The 21,751-nt window shown below is 38.7% G+C and overlaps 1 protein-coding gene across 4 annotated transcripts in view; it reads left to right on the top strand.

The window, feature by feature from the left end:
• LOC149314875 (RNA-binding protein Nova-1) overlaps positions 1–21,751 on the top strand; it is a 177,106-nt gene that overhangs the window by 150,450 nt on the left and 4,905 nt on the right. For all 4 annotated transcript variants that reach the window (XM_089522043.1, XM_089522042.1, XM_089522044.1 and 1 more), the window contains one exon: positions 21,285–21,751. This exon is cut by the window's right edge and continues 4,905 nt beyond it. In XM_089522043.1, the coding sequence (XP_089378169.1) occupies positions 21,285–21,751 (467 nt within the window). The remainder of the gene's footprint in view (positions 1–21,284) is intronic.

Below are 21,751 nucleotides of genomic sequence, written 5' to 3'. Positions count from 1 at the left end.
ACAAGTTACGTTTATACTTTTCCTTTCCTCCAGTGAGCTGAATGCTGCACATATATGCCAAAATCCTTTTAGTTCATTATAGTGACGTACTTGTGCTGGGAGAGATGGTAATGGCAGAAGGAAAGATGCCCCAGAAGCCATCACCATGAGAGAAGAAAGGCACTGGAGAAATGATTGCTCAAATCTTGTTTATTCTTTCTTGTTCCTGCTTCACAAACCTGAAATTGTGACTAGCCCAAGCAGATAAAATAAATAAATAATAATAATAATAAGCAAATGTTTCCAAAGATATTTTCAAATTATTGAAAGCCCTGAATATAAGAATTCAGCTACTATAATATAATCTTTCCTAGACCCTACCCACAGAGCTATATAGAAGAATACTATGGTTAGAGAAGACTGCTTAGGGATTAAAGAGAACAAGATAGCATTCCCCCATCTTTTAAATGAAAATCCAAGCAATTAGCATAGTAACCTTCATCAACAAGCCTCACTCAGTCTTCCCAGTCATGCTAATCCAAAAGTGCCCAAGCTCGACTCAGGCTTGCATCCTTCCGAGGTCGCTAAAATGAGTACCCAGAATGTTGGGGGCAAATTAGCTTACTTGCTAATTAGCTTACTTGTTGTTCACCGCTATGATCTTTGGAATAGCAGTATATAAATAAAACAAATTATTAATTATTATTATATTTCACCAGGCAACAAGGGTAGGAAATGAGGATGACTATAATCAGACTAACCCCAAGAATCATTTTCTCAAGCTTCAGCAACTAAAATTGATTGCACAATGTTTGCCCAAGTGTACTGCATACTTTCAAATGACCAGCAAGACTTGCAGTGGTCTTTCTGTTTTGCAAAATAGAGTAACATCAAGGGCTTTTCTGCTTCCATTCATGGACTAGATGTCTTCAGTGCATCCATGACCTGAAAAAATACTACATGACAGCTCACCAAGGGTGGTAGAAGTGGTAAGCAGTTTTTGCTTCTGCCATGTATCAGTGGTGCACTCTTAACTGTAGCTGTGCTCTAACCAACATCCAGTTGTTCATTGTTCAGAGCTCTGTGGAAAAGAAGTCATTCGAGCTGTACAAACGAGAGGGACTCTTTAGTTGTCGCATAAATAGCCCTGCACAACAAGTTCAAGATGTCACCAGCTCATCCAAGAATCCTTTGGATGCTGTAATTCTCGGGATACACCATACTAATTGGTATCTTAATAGAAAGGGGCTTGAAATCGATATTAAGTGGTACGTAGCCAGCTAGAGCTAATAGTATTGTCAGTATTTGGAGTTGTCAGAAGTAGGGAATGATGATGGCCCTTATCTTTGGAGTGCTTTTTCTTCTTTTACTTTTGTTTTATCGACTGCATTTTGACCTCCAAAGATCATCCCAATGTGGAGGGATGCACACCCCTTACCTGACTGTTGAAACATGGTCCAAATTGTTCCATCAGTGGTGGCCTTGAGACCTTGGGAGCCACTTCACAACAAGAACTGTGGCTCCCAAATCACAAGCTTCAAAGTTTTCTTCTATTGAAGCGGAGGTAGTTGCTGTCTCACACCAATCTCCTAAGGGAAATGTTTCTGGCAGTCAGAGCATTAGAGTCTTGCCCATTCTGAGGGTCACAGTCTTGCTCTCCCCAGCACAACAAGCAGCTTCCAGATTGCTGTCAGCCATACTTTCTCCACCATGTTGGCCTTCATATTGATCCCACTCCTATTGCATTCAATCCTGGTCAGGTTCAGTTACTAAGAGCCTTTGGGAGACATGAAAAACCACAGTCCTGATGATATAGAAGGCTAAAGTCCTCCGTGTCTCAGGATAGTTCCAATGTCTTTCAATGTCTGACACAGGGTTTTGCACGAAATCCAGAAGAACAATGTTGTGGCTGATATAGAAAGCTGGCACCACCTTCAGCAAGAAGGTAATATTTGGTCTGAGGATGGAAAGAAGCTAAAGTATGGATTGTTCACATAAAGAGCACAGAGCTCAACAACCATCTTGTGGTTAGAGATCAAGAAAACAGTCTTCTAGGACTACAACTTGAGATGACAGATACCCATAGGCTCAAAAGGCTTCCTGAAAGATGTCTCAAAATGAGCTCCAAGTTCCACTTTGGTGCTGACCCCAGGTCTGGAAGTTGGAGATTCTTGTATCCCTTCAGGTATCTCCTTATCAGTGGATCAAGGGAACAGGAGGATTTTCTGAGAAGCTGAAAGTTCATAGAAACCACAGCAAGGTAACACCAAATCAAAGATGGGGATAAAGCTCTGGTTGACAGAGTAAGGATAAAATCCAGCATATGTCCATTATTGGCCTTGGATGGAGAAATACTGAGAGGTTTCAAAAAGTCTTGAAACTTCCTCCATTTATAGGAAGATAGACACCTGGTGGAAGGTCAATGAGCTGCAGCGATAACATCCCTGAGAGCAGCAGGCAGAGAGGCTAGTGAGCAGCCCTGTATGGGTGGCAGACATTGTGCTAATATCTATACTTTTTTATCATGCTAGAGGCAGTTGATAACACAGGCTTATCTGCTTCCCCCTTTTCTTTATATTTTGCTGTTCATGCATGCTCAGTAAGTGATTCTGGCAGGAGCTGTTATTTATCTTTTCTTTTGGAGGCATACACACAAAGCTGTAGTAAGATCAAATAGAACTAAATCCCATTCTTTCCCAGATCAAACTTTATGACATTGTTTACTTCAGACATGCTGCTGCAACTCAACACTGAAAGTCTGTGTTTCTCCAGCCCTACTTTACCATCATCCCAATGCAGCTAAAAAACAAAAGTCTCACTAAACAAAGGACAAGAAGGAAAATTGGGGACTGTGAGGGCGTAAAAAGTGTATTGAAAGAACTGTCTTTGTCAGAGGCTTTGCTGACTGAAGTATACTTGTATTATAAATATATGTATACAAAAACCTGTGAAGTATGGTGTGCAATCCAGCAATTTCTTTAAGCACAGAAAGCGTCTTACCACTTCATTCACTTTATCAGTGAAAGAAAGTTCATTTAATGTTAAGAGTTTCTGAGTGTTTGGTGTGCCTTAGGCATTAGTTGTTAAGTTCTCTCAATATGTAAGGAGATAGAATAACAGAAGTGAAATATATAATCCAAATTTACAACTTGATGAGTGTACACATTTTTAAAAACCATCCTACACCTCTGTAGATATGATTCCACACAAATTTACCAATAGGATGATACCTAATTTTATAATTTTATAAAAACCCATGTTCTTGTCTGTGATAGTCAACTGACAAATGAAGTATAAGGTGGAAGTATATTTTATAAATTCTTGCGCGCAGACATGATTTCTAGAAAGTAACTTTGTACAAACCAGACTTTTTGCAAAGTGACCTGTTCCATTTATCATTCCAAGCCACTGATATCTCAACTAGTTACTTTGTAGTTACTTGTAGCTCATACATTAAGAGTAATACTGTACTTTTTTGCAGCTTGAAGATATAAAACATGAGGAAAAACTGTGGCTTGCTGTACAAAACACATCTAACTAGTTCTGCCACTAGTTCACACTTATTAAAACAGTTGTAGCTCCACTGAAAAGGGGATGGTTACATTACCTCATTTGTATTACCATTGTATTATAACTTATGTCTTATGTATTGTAAAAAGGACTTATTTGAAAATAATCTGTAATTAGCTCTGCAACATTTGTTTTTGTTGTGTGCTTTCAACTAGAAGGTGAACCTATCATGGGGTTTTCTTGACAGAGGAGATTTGCCATTGCCTTTCCCTGAGGCTGAGAAGTATGTGACTTGCCCAAAGTCACCCACTGGTTTTCATGGCAGAGCAAGAATTTATTTAATTAATTATTTATCTATTTCTCTTCTGTGCCGCCTTCCTCCCAAAAAGGAACCCAATAATAAAATATTATTAAAACATCACAATAAAAAAATAAAAACAATTAAAATTATTTAGTTAAAATAGTATAAAATGATACAAAGTTACAAACATAGCTAAAACACACACATACACACACCCTATATAAAACCACTCTGTCCTGATTATATATTTAAAAGCCTGCTTAAATAAAAATGTTTTTGTTTGCCCACAAAAGGCAAGGAGGGAGGTGGCCAGCCTAGCCTCCCATGGAAAGGTATTCCAGAGAGTTGGGAGCAGCCACCAAGAAGGCTCTCTCTCATGACATCACCAAGTGAGCCTAAGATGGTGATGGGACTGAAAGAAAACCTGCCCTGGAAGATCTTAGGACTCTAGCAAGTTTGTATGAGGAGAAGCGGTCTCTCAAATAATCTGGACCTAAGCCATACAGAGCTTTGTTAGCACTTTGAATTGTGTCCGAAAACAAACAGGTAGCCAGTGAAGCTGTTTTAACAAGGACGTTATATGCTCCCTATAGCTGATCCCAGTCAGCATTCTAGCTGCGGCCTTTTGAACCTGCTGAGGTTTCCAGTTTCCAAAGGCAGCCCCACGAAGAGTGCATTAGAGTAGAGTGTCACCATATCCAGATCTGACGGTCTCAAGGAATGGGCTCAGCTGGTGCACTAGCTTTAGCTATGGAAATGCACTCCTGGCCACTGTTGAAACTTGGGCATCCAAGAGTTGAGTCAAGCTGCGAGCCTGAGATTTCAGGGGGAGTATACCCCCATCCAGCACAGGCAAAGTCCCTATTGCCTGATCTTCCTTATCTCTGTCTTGTATGGATTAATTTTCAATTTGTTTGCCCTCATCCAGTCCTTCCCTGACAGCAAGCATTGGTTCAGTACAGAAACAGCTTCCTTGGATTCAAATGGAAAGAAGAGATGGAGTTGGGTGTCATCTGCATACTGGTAGTAACACCATACCCCAAATCTCAGGATTACCTCTCCCAGTGGTTTCATGTAGATATTAAATAACATGGGAGACAGAAAAGAACCCTGAGGTACACCACAGTGGCCAAGGAATCGGAGTCCCTCACACCACCTTCTGAGTTCGCTCCTCCAAGAAAGATCAGAACCACTGCATAACAGTGTCCCCCCCCCCCAGTCGCATTTCAGAAAGGCGGCCCAGAAGGATAGCATGGCTGATGGTATCAAAAGCTGCCAAGAGATCCAGCAAGACTAACAGGGACACACACACCCTGTCAAGCTCCCTGCATAAATCATCCACCATAGCCAGATCTGAAGCTACATTGAAATGGACCAAGAATGGAATATTAGAGACTGGCTGATAGTTTGTGAGGATTATGTGATCTGAAGAAGATAGCCTCACCACAGCCTCCTTTAGGCAGGATGGAAATTTCCTTTGCTGTAGTGAGGCATTGACCACTTCCCTTAGCCATTTGGCCAGTCCCCCTCTAGCTGCTTTCAGAAGCCAGGAAGGACAATAATCCAATATACATATGGCTCTCACTTCTTCAAGAATCCTGTCCACATTCTCAGGATGTACAAATTGAAATTTATCAAATCATACAGGACAAACAGGCACCAAGATTACATCCACTGGACCTGTTTCAACTACAGCATCCAGGCCAGAGCAAATCTTGAGAGATTTTGTGTGCAAAGTGTCTTGCAAATTCTTCACAGTGGGCTGTCAAGAAGTCTTTATTTCCTTCTTGTGGCCCAGAATGTTGCCCACTTGGATGATACTGCAAATGCAGTGATGTCAGAGAAGTCTTATAAAACCATGGTCTTACAGCCAGCATATTCTAATAGTGAAATTACTTTTTGGATGCTTTGACATATTTTATTGCTAACATTTTTATTGTAAATATGATCTTGTTTACAGCACAGGCCTGGGATAAAGCCCTGCTGTCAGTAATATTAGATGCCCAAATTAATACACTTGTAGAGCAATGCTGATGATTTTATATTGTCAGTTGGTTTATGAATATTTAATCTGTAAATAATTTGAGATTTGGTGTTTTTTTCTTGTTTTGTTTTGTTTCCTATAAGCAAGCAATACTTTCCAATATAAATCTGCAGTTAAAATTTAACTGCCTTCTTCCCAATCTATTTTCATTAAATCTTCAGATATGAGTGGATCAAAATTTATTCATGTTTATAGCATATCTACAGAAATCATTGAGATTGGATTTACTCATGACATACTTAGTTTTAACTGATTTAAATATACATGCTCTAAGCATGACTAAGGAACTTTCCAGATGACTGTTTTATTGACAGTCACCCAACCCTATTCAAAAATTTTACAGGAGTTCTTGATGTTATTATGTCCTATTTGTATGTCTTGCACTCCCCCTCCCCAATTCTCTCTCTCTCTCTCTCTCTCTCTCTATATATATATATATATATATATATATAATGACAGAGTTACAAAATGTAGTTTAACTAGAGATAGACAAGGATTTACAGGGATGTGAGTCTTAATTCTTGCATGCAAGAATAAAATTTTTAGAAGTTTTCGCCTTGTTTGGTTATGAGAAGCTTTACATGTTTTGTGAAAATTTAACTGGTGCCATGTTGCATAAAAGTTATATTATAAAATTGTTTCAAAAAATAACATTTTTATTAATACAGTTCATAAGGTTAAGACAAGATTCATGAATGAATATTTGGTTATGTAATGATTCATACCATGTGCTGTTCTGTTTATAGATTAAAATCAGTCTTCATAACCACATTAGTGCATTGGCCTTTTTTATTTCTTTAAGAACCTGCCCCCTTTTAGTTATCCATACCTTTAATCAGCATTCAGCCATTCTAAAGGATGAAAGTAATCATCACTCTTAACTGCTTTTCTCAATCTTTTCCACCAACTATTTATGAGTGTCAGTTGAGAATCTGTGCAATATGAATAATTGATTTATGTATCCACTTGCAGCTTGCATGTGCTCCTGGACCTTACTTTGAGCCTGGATGCCTAGGTCTCAGCAGTGGCCAGGAGTGCATTTGCACAGTCAAAACTAGTGCACCAGCTGCACCCGATCCTTGAGACGTCAGATCTGGTTACGGTGACATATGCCTTGATTACATCCCATTTGGACTACTGTAACACGCTGTACGTGGGGCTGCCTTTGGAAACTGTTCAGAACCTCCAGTGGGTGCAAAAGGCCACAGCTAGAATGCTAGAATGTAGAATTTCAACACAGAGAAATGTAAGGCACTGCACCTTGGGCAAAACAATGCATAGACATAGGATGGGGGGATACCTGGCTGAACGAGACTACATGTGAAAGGGATCTAGGAGCCCAAGTAGACCACAAGTTGAACATGAGTCAACAGTGTGATGAGGCTAAAAAGACCAATGCAATTTTAGGCTGCATCAGTAGAAGTATAGTGTCTAGATCAAGGGAAGTAAACATACCACTCTTATGCTCTGGTCAGGCCCCACCTGGAATACTGTATCCACCACAATTCAAAAAGGATGTGGAAAAACTGGAGCGTGTCCAAAGGAGGGCAACTAAAATGGTGATGGGTCTGGAAATCATGCCCTATGAGGAATGACTTAGGGAGCTGGGGATGTTTAGTCAGGAGAAGAGAAGGTTGAGAGTTGATATGATAGCCCTGTTTAAATATTTGTAGGGATGTAATATTGAGGATGGAGCAAGCTTGTTTTTTGCTGCTCCAGAGAACATCCAGAACAATGGATGAAAGCTGCAGGAAAAGGAAAACATTAGGAGGAACTCCTTGACAGTAAGGGCTGATCGACAGTGGAACACACTTCCTCAGAGTGTGGTGGAGTCTCCTTCCTTGAAGGTCTTTAAGCAGAGGCTGGATTGCCATTTGTTGAGAATGCTTTGATTGAGATTTCCTGTATTAATGGCCCTTGTGGTCTCTTCCAATTCTTCGATTCTATGATTCTATGACTGGCTACCGGTTTTTTTCTGAACACAATTCAAAGTGCTAGTAAAGCCTGTAAACCCCTGTACGGCTTAGGTCCAAACTGTTTCTCCCCTTATGAAGTTGCTAGAGCCCTAAGGTCTTCTGGGGAAGGCTTTCTCTTGGTCCAACCACCATCACAGGCTCGTCTGGTGAGAAGACGGGAAAGAGCCTTCTCTGGAATGCCCTTCCATGAGAAGCAAGGTTGCCCCTCTCCTTTTCATTGACAAGCAAAAATGGTTTCATTCAAGCAGGCTTTTGATGTGTAATCATGGGATGGCTTTTATATGGAGTGTTTGTTATATGGAGTGTGTATTGTGGTTTTATTGAGGTTTTAATGTTTATAATTTTATATTGTTTTTTGCTGATGTTTTTAATTGTTTCATTGTAAAATGTTTGTTAGAATTTTTATTTGTGAGCCACCTTGGGTCCCTTTCTGAGAGAAAGGTGGCATAGAAATTAAATAAATAAAAAAATAAATGCAGGTAGCATAAAATCTGATTGTGCATTCTCTTGATCCCATGATTCTAAAAGCTATGAGTTGCCTGTATGGAACCACCTACGAACCATATGTATTCTGGCCTTACCACCTTGGTGCAAAAGTTAGAAAATATGTGAATTAATTTTACTGCTGAATCATTTTCTGGGCCTTGCTCCCAGCCAGTGGGCATAGAATTGCAGAAAGGCAGTGCAGTCCTACCTTGTTCCTTAGAGAACTCTGATGTCAGAGCCTCTGAGAAGTATAAAGCCCTCTAGCTCAAGTTCCACAGCATGAGAGAGAGGAAAGCCCTTATTGGTTGCTCAGCATTTTTTTCCCTTTTGCAAGCTCTGTTCTCCCTCTGGTCTTCCCTCCCCCTGCCTTTTTTTTTAATTGGGCAAGATCCAGGGATGAAGATGTTCATATGTATCCAATCCATCTATAGCCTACCAGGACAGATTCTTTTTCCTCTCTCTTGATTTTTAAAATCAAGGAAATAATTACTGTATTTACTGATGTATAAGACTACTTTTTAACCCAGGAAAATCTTCTGAAAAGTCGGGGGTCGTCTTATATGCTGGGTGTCGTCTTATAGGGCAGGTGCTGAAACTTCCGAGCTGGACTGGAAAATCTGCAGTAGCCACATATGTTGGGGGGAGCTCATAAATGGCTGCGGCCGCATTCCCACTGTATGTGGCGACCGTATGAAAGCAGCAAGGGCGGCACTGTACAAGTATGGTAGAAGAAAATCCACTAAACGGGATTCATGGAAAGAAGTGATTTAACGTAGTCCCGATGATGAGGTGAGGGGGCACCTCATGGGGAAGGTGTAAGTGAAGAGCAGAGCAAGCTGCAGGCGTCCGGGACGCCCGGGGTATAGAAAAATCCATGTTTGCGCTACAGCTCTGATAGTCTTGGAGACAGGGAGGGGCTGGGCAGGCAGGGAGAGCTGACGAATCCAAGCAGGCTTTGTATACAACAAGTTTTCCTGCTAAGTACCTGCATGTCATAAGCATTTGAATTAAAATTACCATATTGAAATCAAATCTGATGCTTACTTGCTAATTAGCTTACTTGCTGTTCACCGCTATGATCCTTGGAATAGCGGTATATAAATAAAACATATTATTATTATTATTATTATTATTATTATTATTATTTAATTTTTATTTGGTGTGCATTGGAAGAGGGGTAATCTTATACAGCGAGTATATCCCAAACTTTATATTATACAGCGAGTATATCCCAAACTCTATATTTTAACTGGAAAATTTGGGAGTCATCTTATACACTGGAAAATACGGTATATGGAACTTACTGGAGTGTTTAAGAGGGCAAGGTTCCTCTGCATCTCTGGCTGAACAGATCTGCTCTATCCTCTGTCACCAGGACACCATATCAAGAACCATAGAGTTATACAAGTACTGCGATTTTACGAAATTTAATAAGGGTGCAATTTAAATCTGTTACTGTTTAAAAAATGTAAGCAGGCAATGAAACGTTTTTCAAGCTACAAAAAAATATCATTAAAATGCAAAGGATGTAGCTCTTGCCTGAATTGCCTCTGAATCCCAGCTGCTTGTTGATTGTGGTTATTTTTTTCTTATTCCTTCTTTTTTATTTCGTTTAGGCTTCTCTACTAGATACAGGGTCAGTGACAGAGAAGCAATCAGTATTTATTTTGTGATAAATTGTTTATATCAGTTTATTCTTAGGTTGATATTCTAAACAGATCAATACTACATTTATGTCACAGTGTTAGAAGCTTTTAGAAAGGGTAATGCTCACCAAAACAGATCTTGCTTGTATAGTTTTATAACAGTTCTTCTAAATTTAGAATAAATAATTGGCAACTCCTTGGTTTTTTTTAGTTAGTTAAAGTGTAGACTTATGACTTTATAACTATTTCATATTTGCATGGCCGCATTGCCATTGGCAGAACCACATATGCCCCAAATCTCACCATAAAAGCCAAGCAACCATATCAAATGGAGGCTTTGTGCAGCACTGGCAAGCAGGGCTCTGAATTACCAGCAAGCCACAATGTGACAAGAAGTTGCAACCATAGGGATCTCTTTTTCTGGTCATCATACCATGGTTTACCGGTGGGAGAAGGCTGGATGCGTAATCCTTCACCTCCAATCTCGGCAACACTGCAGATCTTTGCTCAGTACAGATGCCTGGTTTATGTAGTGGCTTTTAGAAGGTAGGATCAGGAGAGGGAGTGTAGCTATGTGTCCCAAGTAGGTTCTTAGCCAAAGTTTATTAATTTGACCAATCACAATGTACAAATTAGAATTGTTGTGAAAATTGTATTTGTTAATAGAGTGCATGCCTGAGAAATTATTAATTTTTTTTCTAAAACAGGTTGGCTTTTAGCATACAATCATAGTTGTTTTACTGTATGTGTCAGTGATGAACTGGCATAAATAATAATAATAATAATAATAATAATAATAATAATAATAATAATATTTTTTATTTATATACCACTATTCCATTCAATCACAGCGGTGTACAACAATTGCAATAACGATACAATACAAGATAAAAATTGCAATAGATAATTAAAACTTACAAAACAGTGCACAATATACATAAAATCAACATTAAACCAAGACAGCAATTTACTCAAAGATGTTAATCATATTAGGGGGGCCCACACATATCACCGAACATCAGGAAAGGCTTGATGAAACAAAAAGGTCTTCAGTCTCTTTTTAAAGAGATCCAGGGAGGTGGCGGTGTGGAGCTCCTCAGGGAGGGTGTTCCAGATCCCAGGGGCTCAGAAGTGTGTGCAAGGATATAGAACACACAGGTATGGTCATTGGAAAAATATTTTCTGGAAATCTAAATAATTTTTATAGCATCATTCATACATAGTCAGCCCTCAGTATCTGAGAGAGATCCATTCTAGACCACCACCACCCGCATTGATGTCCCATTGTCCTTAACGGTGGTACAACCACATGGCCATGCCCCTGTTATGGACAACTGGACTGAAGTCCTCTCTCTCCAGTTTTCCCTAATGGCAGTGCAGTCACGAGCATGTGCTGCCATTGGGAACAATATGGGCTTACTATCCTCAGATGCTCAAATCCACGGATGGCAAGTCTGCGGATACGGTCCCACTGTATTTCTTCTGAACAGCAGTTTATTCCTACACTTCTCTTCTTATTTAATAAGATAAATTATATAGTCAATATTCAGTATCATTGCTTTGGAATAGCGGTATATAAATAAAACAAATTATTAATTAATTATTAATTAACTGACTTCATTCAAATGAGAGTACATCAAATGGCAAAACTTTTGACATGTTTCATTAAAAGTGTGGAGACGAGTAGGATAACAGTTATAATTCTGCTTTCCTTCCTCAGATGCATGTCTGAATACAGCCTGTGTATACATTTTTAAATTCATGATCCCAAAGTAAACAAACAAGCCTCTTCTTCATTATAGTCTGTGAATCACACAAATCAGTTTCTCTGACTAAGCAAAGCCTCCTTTGGAACTTTCTAGAGCTGGGCAACCCCACCCTCCTCCTTCAGCATAAATGTCTAAGCAGACCTCAGCTCACTCTCTCCTCAGTTCCTTTTTGTCCACTACCGCCTCAAACAGATAGCACATTTCTGCTTGTATGACTCTTGTGTTTATATTTGATTTTTCTTTCTGCAAGTAAATGGCTTCTACAGACTTTGTACCTCTTGTGGAGGTAAAATAGTACTTACTGACAGATACTCCTGAGTGTCTTTTCTGTTTAAGTGAGGGTGTCAAGACCCAATCATGCCAGTTTGTAAAAGGTTCACCAAACAGGCATTGAGAAATAGACATTTTAAACTGAGACTCTGTACCTGAGAAGAAATGTTAAGTTCAATACATTTTGTGAATATGAAAGGAACATTCAGTACCGCTCTCCTGCTGCTTTTGGTACCTCTTGAGGTTCAACAAGTCATTGTTCAGTGTCAGTACCACACTCTTCTCCCACAGGATCATTGCTGTCACCCAGGTTTGGGGGGGAAATAAGTTTTTTAAGAATGTTTTTTTTTTTGTTTCAACTGTTTTTTTTTTTGTTTTTTGTTTTTTTTTTTTGTTTGTTTGTTTTTTTTTTTTTTTGTTTTTTTTTTTGTCCAACTCCTGCTTCAGTCTCTCCAAAAGGATCAAAGAAACTTGGCAAACTTTTTGAAGCAGAAGCTCACAGAGTAGCTGCAAATCATATCAATGTAGCATGCCATGTGGTTGACCACTCATTCAAAGTTATGGCAGCAGTTATTACCCTTCACTTTCATGCCTAGCTACCTCCCATAGTGGCTTCTTCAGACGGGCTTAATGGTTGAGGGCAAAGTTCTCTCAGCATCAAGACCAATGACACTCTGGACCACTTGCACAAAAGCTTGTGTCACCATAATTAGTCAGCAGACTCAGTCCCAGTTAGTTGCCAATGCTCTCTGCAGAGGTCCATCTGGCCACCACCACCTGCTGCATCTCCTCGAAATCTCTGTAAACCTCTCCTCCTCCTTGAAACAGTGACTTTGACTTCATATATCCACATCTTCCCTTACCCTTCCAATCTGGGAAAAGTGTATTACTCATTGCTCCACTAGCATACCAGTGGCTATGCATTTGACTCTGTCCCCCCACAGAAGTGTCTGTGCATCCCGGGTGCTAATGGAGCAAATGACAATGCTTCTAGACAAGAGAGTGATAAGACCACATATCTTTTGGACAGAACTGTGTGGGATTCTTCTCCCAATATTTTACAGTTCCAAAGAGAGAGAGACATACTTGATATAAGGAGAGTAAACCAATGCATCAAACTAAAGGGTTTTCTGATGGTCACTTCACTTTGATATCTCCTCTGCTTCACAAAGGAGACTAGCTTGTGGCCATTGATTTAAAAGATGCATATTTCCACAACCTGACATGACCTATGCATATGAAGTCACTACAATTTTCAGTAGGATGTCATCTATTTCAGTGCAAAGTTTTTTTTTACTTTGCACTGGCAATACCCTTATAAGTTTTTACAAAATGTATGACAGGAGCTATGGTAACATTTCTCCATGCCCAGGTGTTTCCCCAAAAGATAACTTTATGATGGCTGCACATGATGCACAAAAGGTATTGAGATGCTAGTCCATAGATGATGCATTTCTCTGCCAGTGTATGAATACTCACTTTTAAATGTTCCCCCAATTTCCTTGGTGTCCAAAGTGGTGGTCAGATCACAAGAGCATGCCTCAAACTGCATCCTGATTACTCCATGGTCGTCTCAACAACCAGGGTTTACCACAATCCTTCTACTCCTTTGTCAGATGTACCTCCATCTTCCACCAGAACCAGGTCTCTTGTCCCAGGAATTGGAGTCTGTTCTGCACCCATATCTAGCAACTGCAGCTGACCCATGGAAGATCAAGCCCTCTTGCAATGACTATTAAAGAGTTTACTAAGCATCAAGGAAGCCTGACCCCAAGCTTTCTTATGTGGCTAAATAGAATCATTTTTTCACCTGCATGAAACACTAACACCGGGATGTACAGTCTGTGTCAACTGCTGATGTTTTGGATTTCCTTCTCAAGATACAAGTTCTATCATTTTCTTCTTTATAACATATGTGGCAGCACTAACCTCTAGATAGTCTCCAGTGGAGGGATTCATAGATCCTTTTGTGGAATACTTTTTGAGAGGTTTCCCATAATTATATTGCCCTCAAATTATCAGGTCTCCTCCGTGGTTACTATCTCTTGCCTTTTCACAATTAATGAAATCTTGTGAATTTTTAGCAACTCCTAATCTTCATCCTCTAACCTTGAAGACACTGTTTCTTGTGGCAGTGATTTTGGTAGGCAAGTGAGAGAAGCTGGCAGCAATCAAAGTGGGCCTGTTGTCTTGCCTAGCTTAGGGCCCAAACAGACAGGCCAAAATAAAGCTGTTTCGGGTCACTTTGGAGATATGCTGTTTAAAGGACGCATGCATCCTAAGAGGCTGGAACCTGTGCCAAAGCCACACTCCAGTCCTAAGGACTGCAACCCAGCTTTGGTGCAGGTTCTGGCCTCTTGAGATGCCTCTTGATGGCCTCTTGAGATTTAAACAGCATACCTCCAAAATGAACTGAAGCAGCTTTATTTTGGCCTGTCTGTACGGGCCCTGTGTTTTTCCCTTTCACCTGTAAAATGACTAAGTCTTGCCAACTTTCTTGCAAAACATTTTCACACACTGGAGAAGGCCTTACACTCATTAGCGCTGTGGACATTGTTAGCCTTCTGTGTAGATCATAAGTGTCTTTTAGGAAGGTGACAAGGCTTTTTGTGAATTCAAGCTCTAAGAATGGTATGCCTGTGTAATCATAGTAAACCTTTGAATGTCTGCTAAAAGCTACTTGCATCTACCCATGAGTTTGCCTATCTTATGATTCCCAAAGCACTTAGAGCCTATTTTTTAAGGGCAGCGGTGACCTCTACAATTTTTTGAAGGAAGTACAGTTACCAGAACTGTTCAGAGTGACAACTTTGTCACAGCTGTCTACATTTATATCACATTACCACATCTTTCAGAAATACCTTGTACCACCTTTGCCAGGAGGTTCTGTGATAAGGAATCACTTTTTAGCAACCCATCCTCCCCCCCCCCCCCCCACTTTTTTTAAGCCCTTGATGAGAAAGACTTTCTGGAGGACTCTAGCTGAAGCATTCATAAGAATGGTGGGAGCAAAAGATGATGATGAGTGTCAGATTATGTGTACTAAATAAATAAATAAATAAATAAATAAATAAATAAATAAATAAATTATTATTTACTTTTTTAAAAAGAAGGGTGATTGTACACTGACTGCAAAGAAATGCACCATGTAACATCTCAGTCCAGTGAAAAATACACAAAGAGTTCTTTGATTCTTGCTAGCCAAGGAATCAGATCAAAGCATTTAATAAGGGCAGACCTGATAGAGAAACACCATCATATGAATTTTTTATATAGGTGGTTGTTAACTCAAGAAAGTAAGATGTGTGGGGCAATCTAAAATCAGGTTGATGGCTATTCTGGATTAGTTAAAATAAACTGTAGGCTATAATCATAGCCCTATTCAGTCATTCCTAGTTTGTATAAATAAGTAGAGAGACAGTCACTAGTCCTCCTGTTATTGTTTGCATTAGACTTTGTGAATGAGGGACAATTTCCTGAAAACCAAAGCCTCCTGTATCTGAGAGCTCTCCATGTTAACCAGACACTGGAAAATTAGCATCCTGAGTCACCAACCAGGGTTTACCACAGTGGCAGCCTGAATTGGGACCGAGCACAAGTGGTTGCTCAGCGCACACGATCCCAGTGCAATCCCATAGCAGTCCTTTGGGCCCATCTGTTTTGGGCCTTAATTGTCAACTTTTGTTCCACTCCTCTATATATCTTTGTCACCTGCCAAGGTTGGAGGTCTCCCAAGCATTACCTACTGATTATCTTAGGCTATATTTGCATTGTAGAAATATTCCAGTTTGACATTACTTTAACTGCCATGACCCAATGCCTCTACTGTAGCCACAGCGTTGTGAGTTCAATCCTAATGGGCTCCAAGGTCAACTCAGCCTTCTATCCTTTCATGGGTCGGTAAAATGAGTACCCAGCTTAGAGACTGCTTAGTTCAGTATGAAGAGGTATAGAAATGTACATGCTATTTCTATTGCTATGGAATTGTGGGAATTATTTTGTGAGCTATTTAGACTTCTGTGTCAGAGAGCTCCGATATCAAAAAAAAAATTGAGTCAGGAGGTTAAAGTGGTGTCAAACTGGATTATTTCTGAAGTGTGGATGCAGCCTTACCTCCAAGCATTGGATCCATTCCTCCATACACTTTGAAGATGTGCTAAAAGAGTGTCTGCAAGCATTTTCCACATAAACACACACACATTACATCACTAAACCTGTGAAAGTAATGCTAGGTGAATCCACTTTTCTCAAGCCTATCTCATCTCTAATATCCTCTTGTGCAGGTAAACTGTACTGTTATAGGTAAGCCACCCATAATATTCATGAGTCGAACAACTCTCCTTACTAAAAAAAAAAAAGTTGGCTTATGGGCATCACAAACCGTAACCATCTTTGGGGAAAGAAACCTAACTAAACAATTTTGATTTTTTTCCAATGTTACACAGTACTGCAGAGTGGGGGGGAAACACTCCTTCCATCACTGCCAATTAGAGAACAAAAATTGAAGTCTGCTCCTTGGCCACTTGGCAATCCACTATTCTTATGCTGCCTGGAGGAAGGTGGTCTACTACAGCTCACCAGAAATGCTGTTGTAGGGGAGGAAGGTGTGATTGTTGAACAAAGAAAGACACGGCCATACTTCATTTATATAGAAACATCCCATGAAGTAAGCCACATGAGTTGAAAAACTAAAGGATGGACCAGCCATCCACTCCGCGTCTTTATTATTCTGAAGCAAAAATCATGTAACACAATTCTCTTCAACAAGTGGGACATCTAATCAACTTATCAGAAAACATGCCTGAAATCTACAAATTTTAAGTACTGAAGAAAATGAATTTTATTAAATTTTATTTATACAGTATAGCATTAAGCTAATACAGATTTCTCTAGATTTGCCAGAATGTGTTCCTAAGTATTTCTATGGGGTTTATCCAGATTGTTTTTCATATGTTTCTGCTGAGTTTTTGTAACCCAAAATATGTAAACCATTTTATGTGTTGTGTATTTCAGTGTGTAAGCAGTTCCATTTATTATTATAAAAAATTGAAGCACATAAATGAAGCTATTCAGTTTTACATCAGTTGTTCTTGCAAATGTAATTTGAAGCCTATGAAACATTACCGTGAAGTACATAATGCTTTTAGACTATACAAGAAAAATAAGTGAAAGATGGAAATGATATCAAAACTATGTAATGTATCAACATAGTGGTGTTTTTCTCTTGTCTACTCAAATCATGCTTATTATACCAAGCAGAATAGGTATAGCCATTTGAACAAGTGTGTGTAATGTGCAAAGTATATTATTAAAATGCTAAATATAAACACACACACATACAGATTATTATGTAAAGCTCAGTAGTTTCCTGTCTTTTCAAGTAGACATCAAGTTCTTATAAATAAGGTGATTAAACTGTAATATTACAATATTAATAATACAGAACAGTACTTGTCCTGTATTTTCACAGTTCTGATTCATTGGCTTTGCTTTGTTATTTAAAGCTTATAAAACCTAACTTTTTAAAATGATGGAACTGAAGACACATTACTTTATATGTAGACAGTGAAAGGTCCAATTGAGTTATCTTGCATGAGAAGGGATTTCTGACATAGATAATGTCGTTGGATATAGCCAACCTTTCTTCTTTTCTCTCCATGCATTTTCTGGTTGGATAGATATGTTTTGCAAGAATACTTTTCCTGCAAAGTTTTGTCCTTTTATATAGAAAATTGTGCTTTCCCCAACCCATTATGGGATTTGCAGTTTGTTGTGGCACCAGAGCTCTCTGGCAAAGAAGGCTAAATATCTCACAAAACTAGACATCCCAAATTTCCATAACATTGAGTCATGACAGTTAAAGCAATGCCAAACTGCATTAATTCTGCAGTGTAGATACAGCCTACATCCCTAAAATCTTCCAGGGAAGGCTTTCTCTTAGTCCCTCCACCATCACAGGCTCGCCTGGTAAGGACACAAGAGAGAGCCTTCTTGGTGGCTGCTCCTGTCCTCTGGAATGCCCTTCCATGAGAAGCAAGGCTGACCTGCTCCTTGCTGGCCTTTCTTCAGCAGGTAAAAACAGCTCTGTTCAGGCAGGTTTTTAATGTTTAGTTATGAGATGGGTTTTATATGGGATGGTGTGCTTTTATTGTGGTTTTAATATTTGTAATTTTATAATGTTTTTAGCTGTTGTTTTAAATTTTTATTGGAACATATTTTAAAAATTGTTATTGTGAGTCACCTTGGGTCCCTTCGATAGAAGAGTTCTTTTGATAAAGGTGGGATAGAAATTAAATAAATACAATAAATAATAAATAAATACATCTCCAGATAATCTCACTCAAGAGTTAAATAACATGAGGATAAGAAAGAAACATGCAAGACACTACAGTCTAAATGTCAAGGAGGTATCATCTGTTCAATCACCTGTTGAAAATTTTAATCCAAGTGGAATCACTACAAAATTGTTCAGCAAACTTACAATTCAGACAACCCTATAAGGCAGTGGTTTTCAAATGGTGGAGCAAGACCCCTAGAGGTGTAAAAATTACTCAAGGGGGCACAAGACTTGGAGGCTCTGTACCCTCCTCCTTCTCCTCTTCCCATACTTTTTATGTGTAAAATTTACACATGCATTGAGTTCAATATTGAATTTACTAAAATAAAACTGTTCTATGTGTGAATGAAAATACACGTAATAAATAAACAAAATATGTGTATTCATATACTGTGTCAAGTAATGAGGAGAGATGCAACGTCTGCATGTAGATGTAAAGGGAGGGGTCCCAGGGTAAAAAGTTTGAGTACCATTGCTGTAGGGTTATATCTTAGTCTATCAGATAAACAGGCATGAAGGCAACAATCTATTACAAAAAATACTTGTTATTAACACACAAATGCTTTGCTGTTCCTTGATCTGAGTTAGTGGAAGTTAGAAGTTCTTACTTGCACAGAAATAATTGCATTCTGCTTATGCAAGATGCTGTTTGTGGTCCACTCAACACCTTGTCCTTTTATAGTGGTTGCAGAGGAATGAATTCCCTTGCATAATAAGCCCTTCACTTTCTTTCTGTAGCAATCTCCCAGCACAGACATATATAGCCAGAAGTGGCCAAGAAGTGTCCAGCTATGTCCCTATATCCAGATGCAGAATGATGACCTGATCCTCATGGGCCCCCAGGGGACCCCAAGGAAGCCCTGAAGGTTTCCTTGGTTGTTTTTTTCAGCTTGAAATTCAGTATCTGAAATTTCCAGAAAGGAAAGTCTAATGTGCTCACCTAGGTTGAATTCACTACAAGCATCTGGTTAGCAAATGTTTTTTTAACAACTACAGTCTGGCACTTTTGAGCCTGTGATATATAACTGGATCACTATACTTAAAATGTAGTGCTGTTTGGTGGATGTGTAAAGTGTATGCCTGCATCATCTTTTGGGAAACTAATATAGCAGATCCCTGTGCTGAAATATTTTGACAAATATGGATCATTGTGTCTGAAGCCATATACGGTGTCAATCTTTATTTTTATTCATTCTTAACCACTTAGAATGTTTGTTTTTGAAGTTAACTATGAGAATGTTTATAAAAATATGAACCTCTATTATATGCATGCCAGCTGTGTCATTTCAAGTTAAGGGTATTTTAATATATATAGTCTATGGTATTTTGCTCTAATTTAATACATTTGAACATATAGAACAAAACTACAAATGTAAAAAAAAATATATGCTGAGGTGGGGGAATTTCCTGGAGCCAAATAGGTAATTATAGCTGAATCTCTAATTGCTAATGAAAGTTTGTCATGATTTAAGTAGGTGCTAGTGGGTCTAAGACAAAAAAAATAGTATGATTCAACTACTTCTGTATATACGTATGTTTAGTATTTCCACATGGTTGCTGGGTTGCAAGGTCTTAAGCTGTGGTTATATATTGCTGTGAAGTATATTTAGCAAGCAAGAAAAATCTGTAACAAGTGTTAATTGAACTATTATGGTATCCTATACAGATAATTGGATTAAAAAAACCAGGTTACATCCAACTAAGGTTCTCTTAATGGAGAACCTTCCTCCATTAGAGGAAGCACCTTACTCTGTTGGGATAAGTTCCTTTGTTGATAGAAATGTCTTCAGCTAGTCCTATATTCAATTATGTAGAATTCAAAAATGCGAAGCTGATGAAATATTTTCTTCCTAATCCTATTCACCTTCATTAAAAAAGGAAGTCCTATTGAGCTCAACAGGGCCAACTACTAAGTTAATGTTCTTAGACATTTTGTTATTCTACTATCATTTTAGTGATATCAGTAAGCTGTTGTCATTACAAACATTGAGTGCCAGGAATAAAATATTCTTTCATTTTACCCGTATAAGAATGTCAAATCTAAATGCATCTGAAGAGATAAGGCTTATCTCTTAATCCTTATGTTAGTCTGTTACAACATAAGACATAAAGGAATCCAATACCACATTTGAGACTCACTGGGGAAAAGAAAATTGTAGCTTAAGCTTTCATGGACTGCAGTCCACTTCATCACATGCATGCAATGAAGTGGACTATAGTCTACAAAAAGTTGTTTTTCCCCCAGTTAGTCTCAAAGGTGTAATTGAGTTCCTTTATATATTTTTATCATGTAACTGTAATAAGACATGAGAAATTGCATGGTTAACTATTTTTTCTCCAAACAGATCTTTGTTCGTTTCAGTAACTTTCAGATAGCTAATTCATTTATTGCCAGAATGTAGTCATGAAAAAATAATGTTGATATATACTGGTTGGATGTGTTCAGCCACATTCCTTACCAGTTAGCTTGGTTATATCAATTGACATCTTTTTAAAATGTTGAGGATTTGTATAATCATAGTTAGAATGCTTATTACTATGTATTTTATATTATCCATAGATGGTCAAAGTTTTATTAGTACCAAGTGCCATGAAAAATAATATTTGGTAAAGCTGAACATGAAAAGACATACCATTAAAGAAGAATATGGCAGAAATGTTAATATTTCCCCTACTAATATTTACTGACTTGCTAAACATTTCTCTCTGAAATAAGATAAAAGAATTATATTCTGGATTTTTTTCTTGTGATGCAAAAAATATTTCAAAGAGCATATTATTTTATGTTTGAATTTATGTAAAAAATAAGTATGGTGATCATACTGGTTTCCTAATTCAGGTTTATATTTGAAAGTAAATCTCTTAATCTGCATCCATTCTTCTGGCTGTTTCAGGTAGCAAATGATTTAACTATGTTGTATATGCAAAGCAGAAGTATTATTCATACATATTTTTTTTAATTACAGGTAAAGATTATAGTTCCCAACAGCACAGCAGGTCTGATAATAGGGAAGGGAGGTGCTACAGTCAAGGCTATAATGGAGCAGTCAGGGGCTTGGGTGCAGCTTTCCCAGAAACCCGATGGGATCAACTTGCAAGAGAGGGTTGTCACTGTAAGCGGAGAACCTGAACAAAACCGAAAAGCTGTTGAACTTATCATCCAGAAGATACAAGAGGACCCACAGAGTGGCAGCTGTCTCAATATCAGTTATGCTAATGTCACAGGTCCAGTGGCCAATTCCAATCCAACCGGATCTCCTTATGCAAACACTGCTGAAGTATTGCCGACAGCTGCAGCTGCTGCAGGGCTATTAGGACATGCAAACCTTGCTGGAGTTGCAGCCTTTCCAGCAGTTTTATCTGGCTTCACAGGCAATGACCTGGTTGCCATCACCTCTGCACTTAACACATTAGCCAGCTATGGATATAATCT

Source organism: Sceloporus occidentalis, unplaced genomic scaffold, assembly GCF_023333645.1.
Source record: "Sceloporus occidentalis isolate IW3139 unplaced genomic scaffold, rSceOcc1.0.p SCAF_4, whole genome shotgun sequence".
In the NCBI taxonomy this organism is placed as follows: domain Eukaryota; kingdom Metazoa; phylum Chordata; class Lepidosauria; order Squamata; family Phrynosomatidae; genus Sceloporus; species Sceloporus occidentalis.
This window is presented reverse-complemented; position numbering and strand designations above follow the sequence as displayed.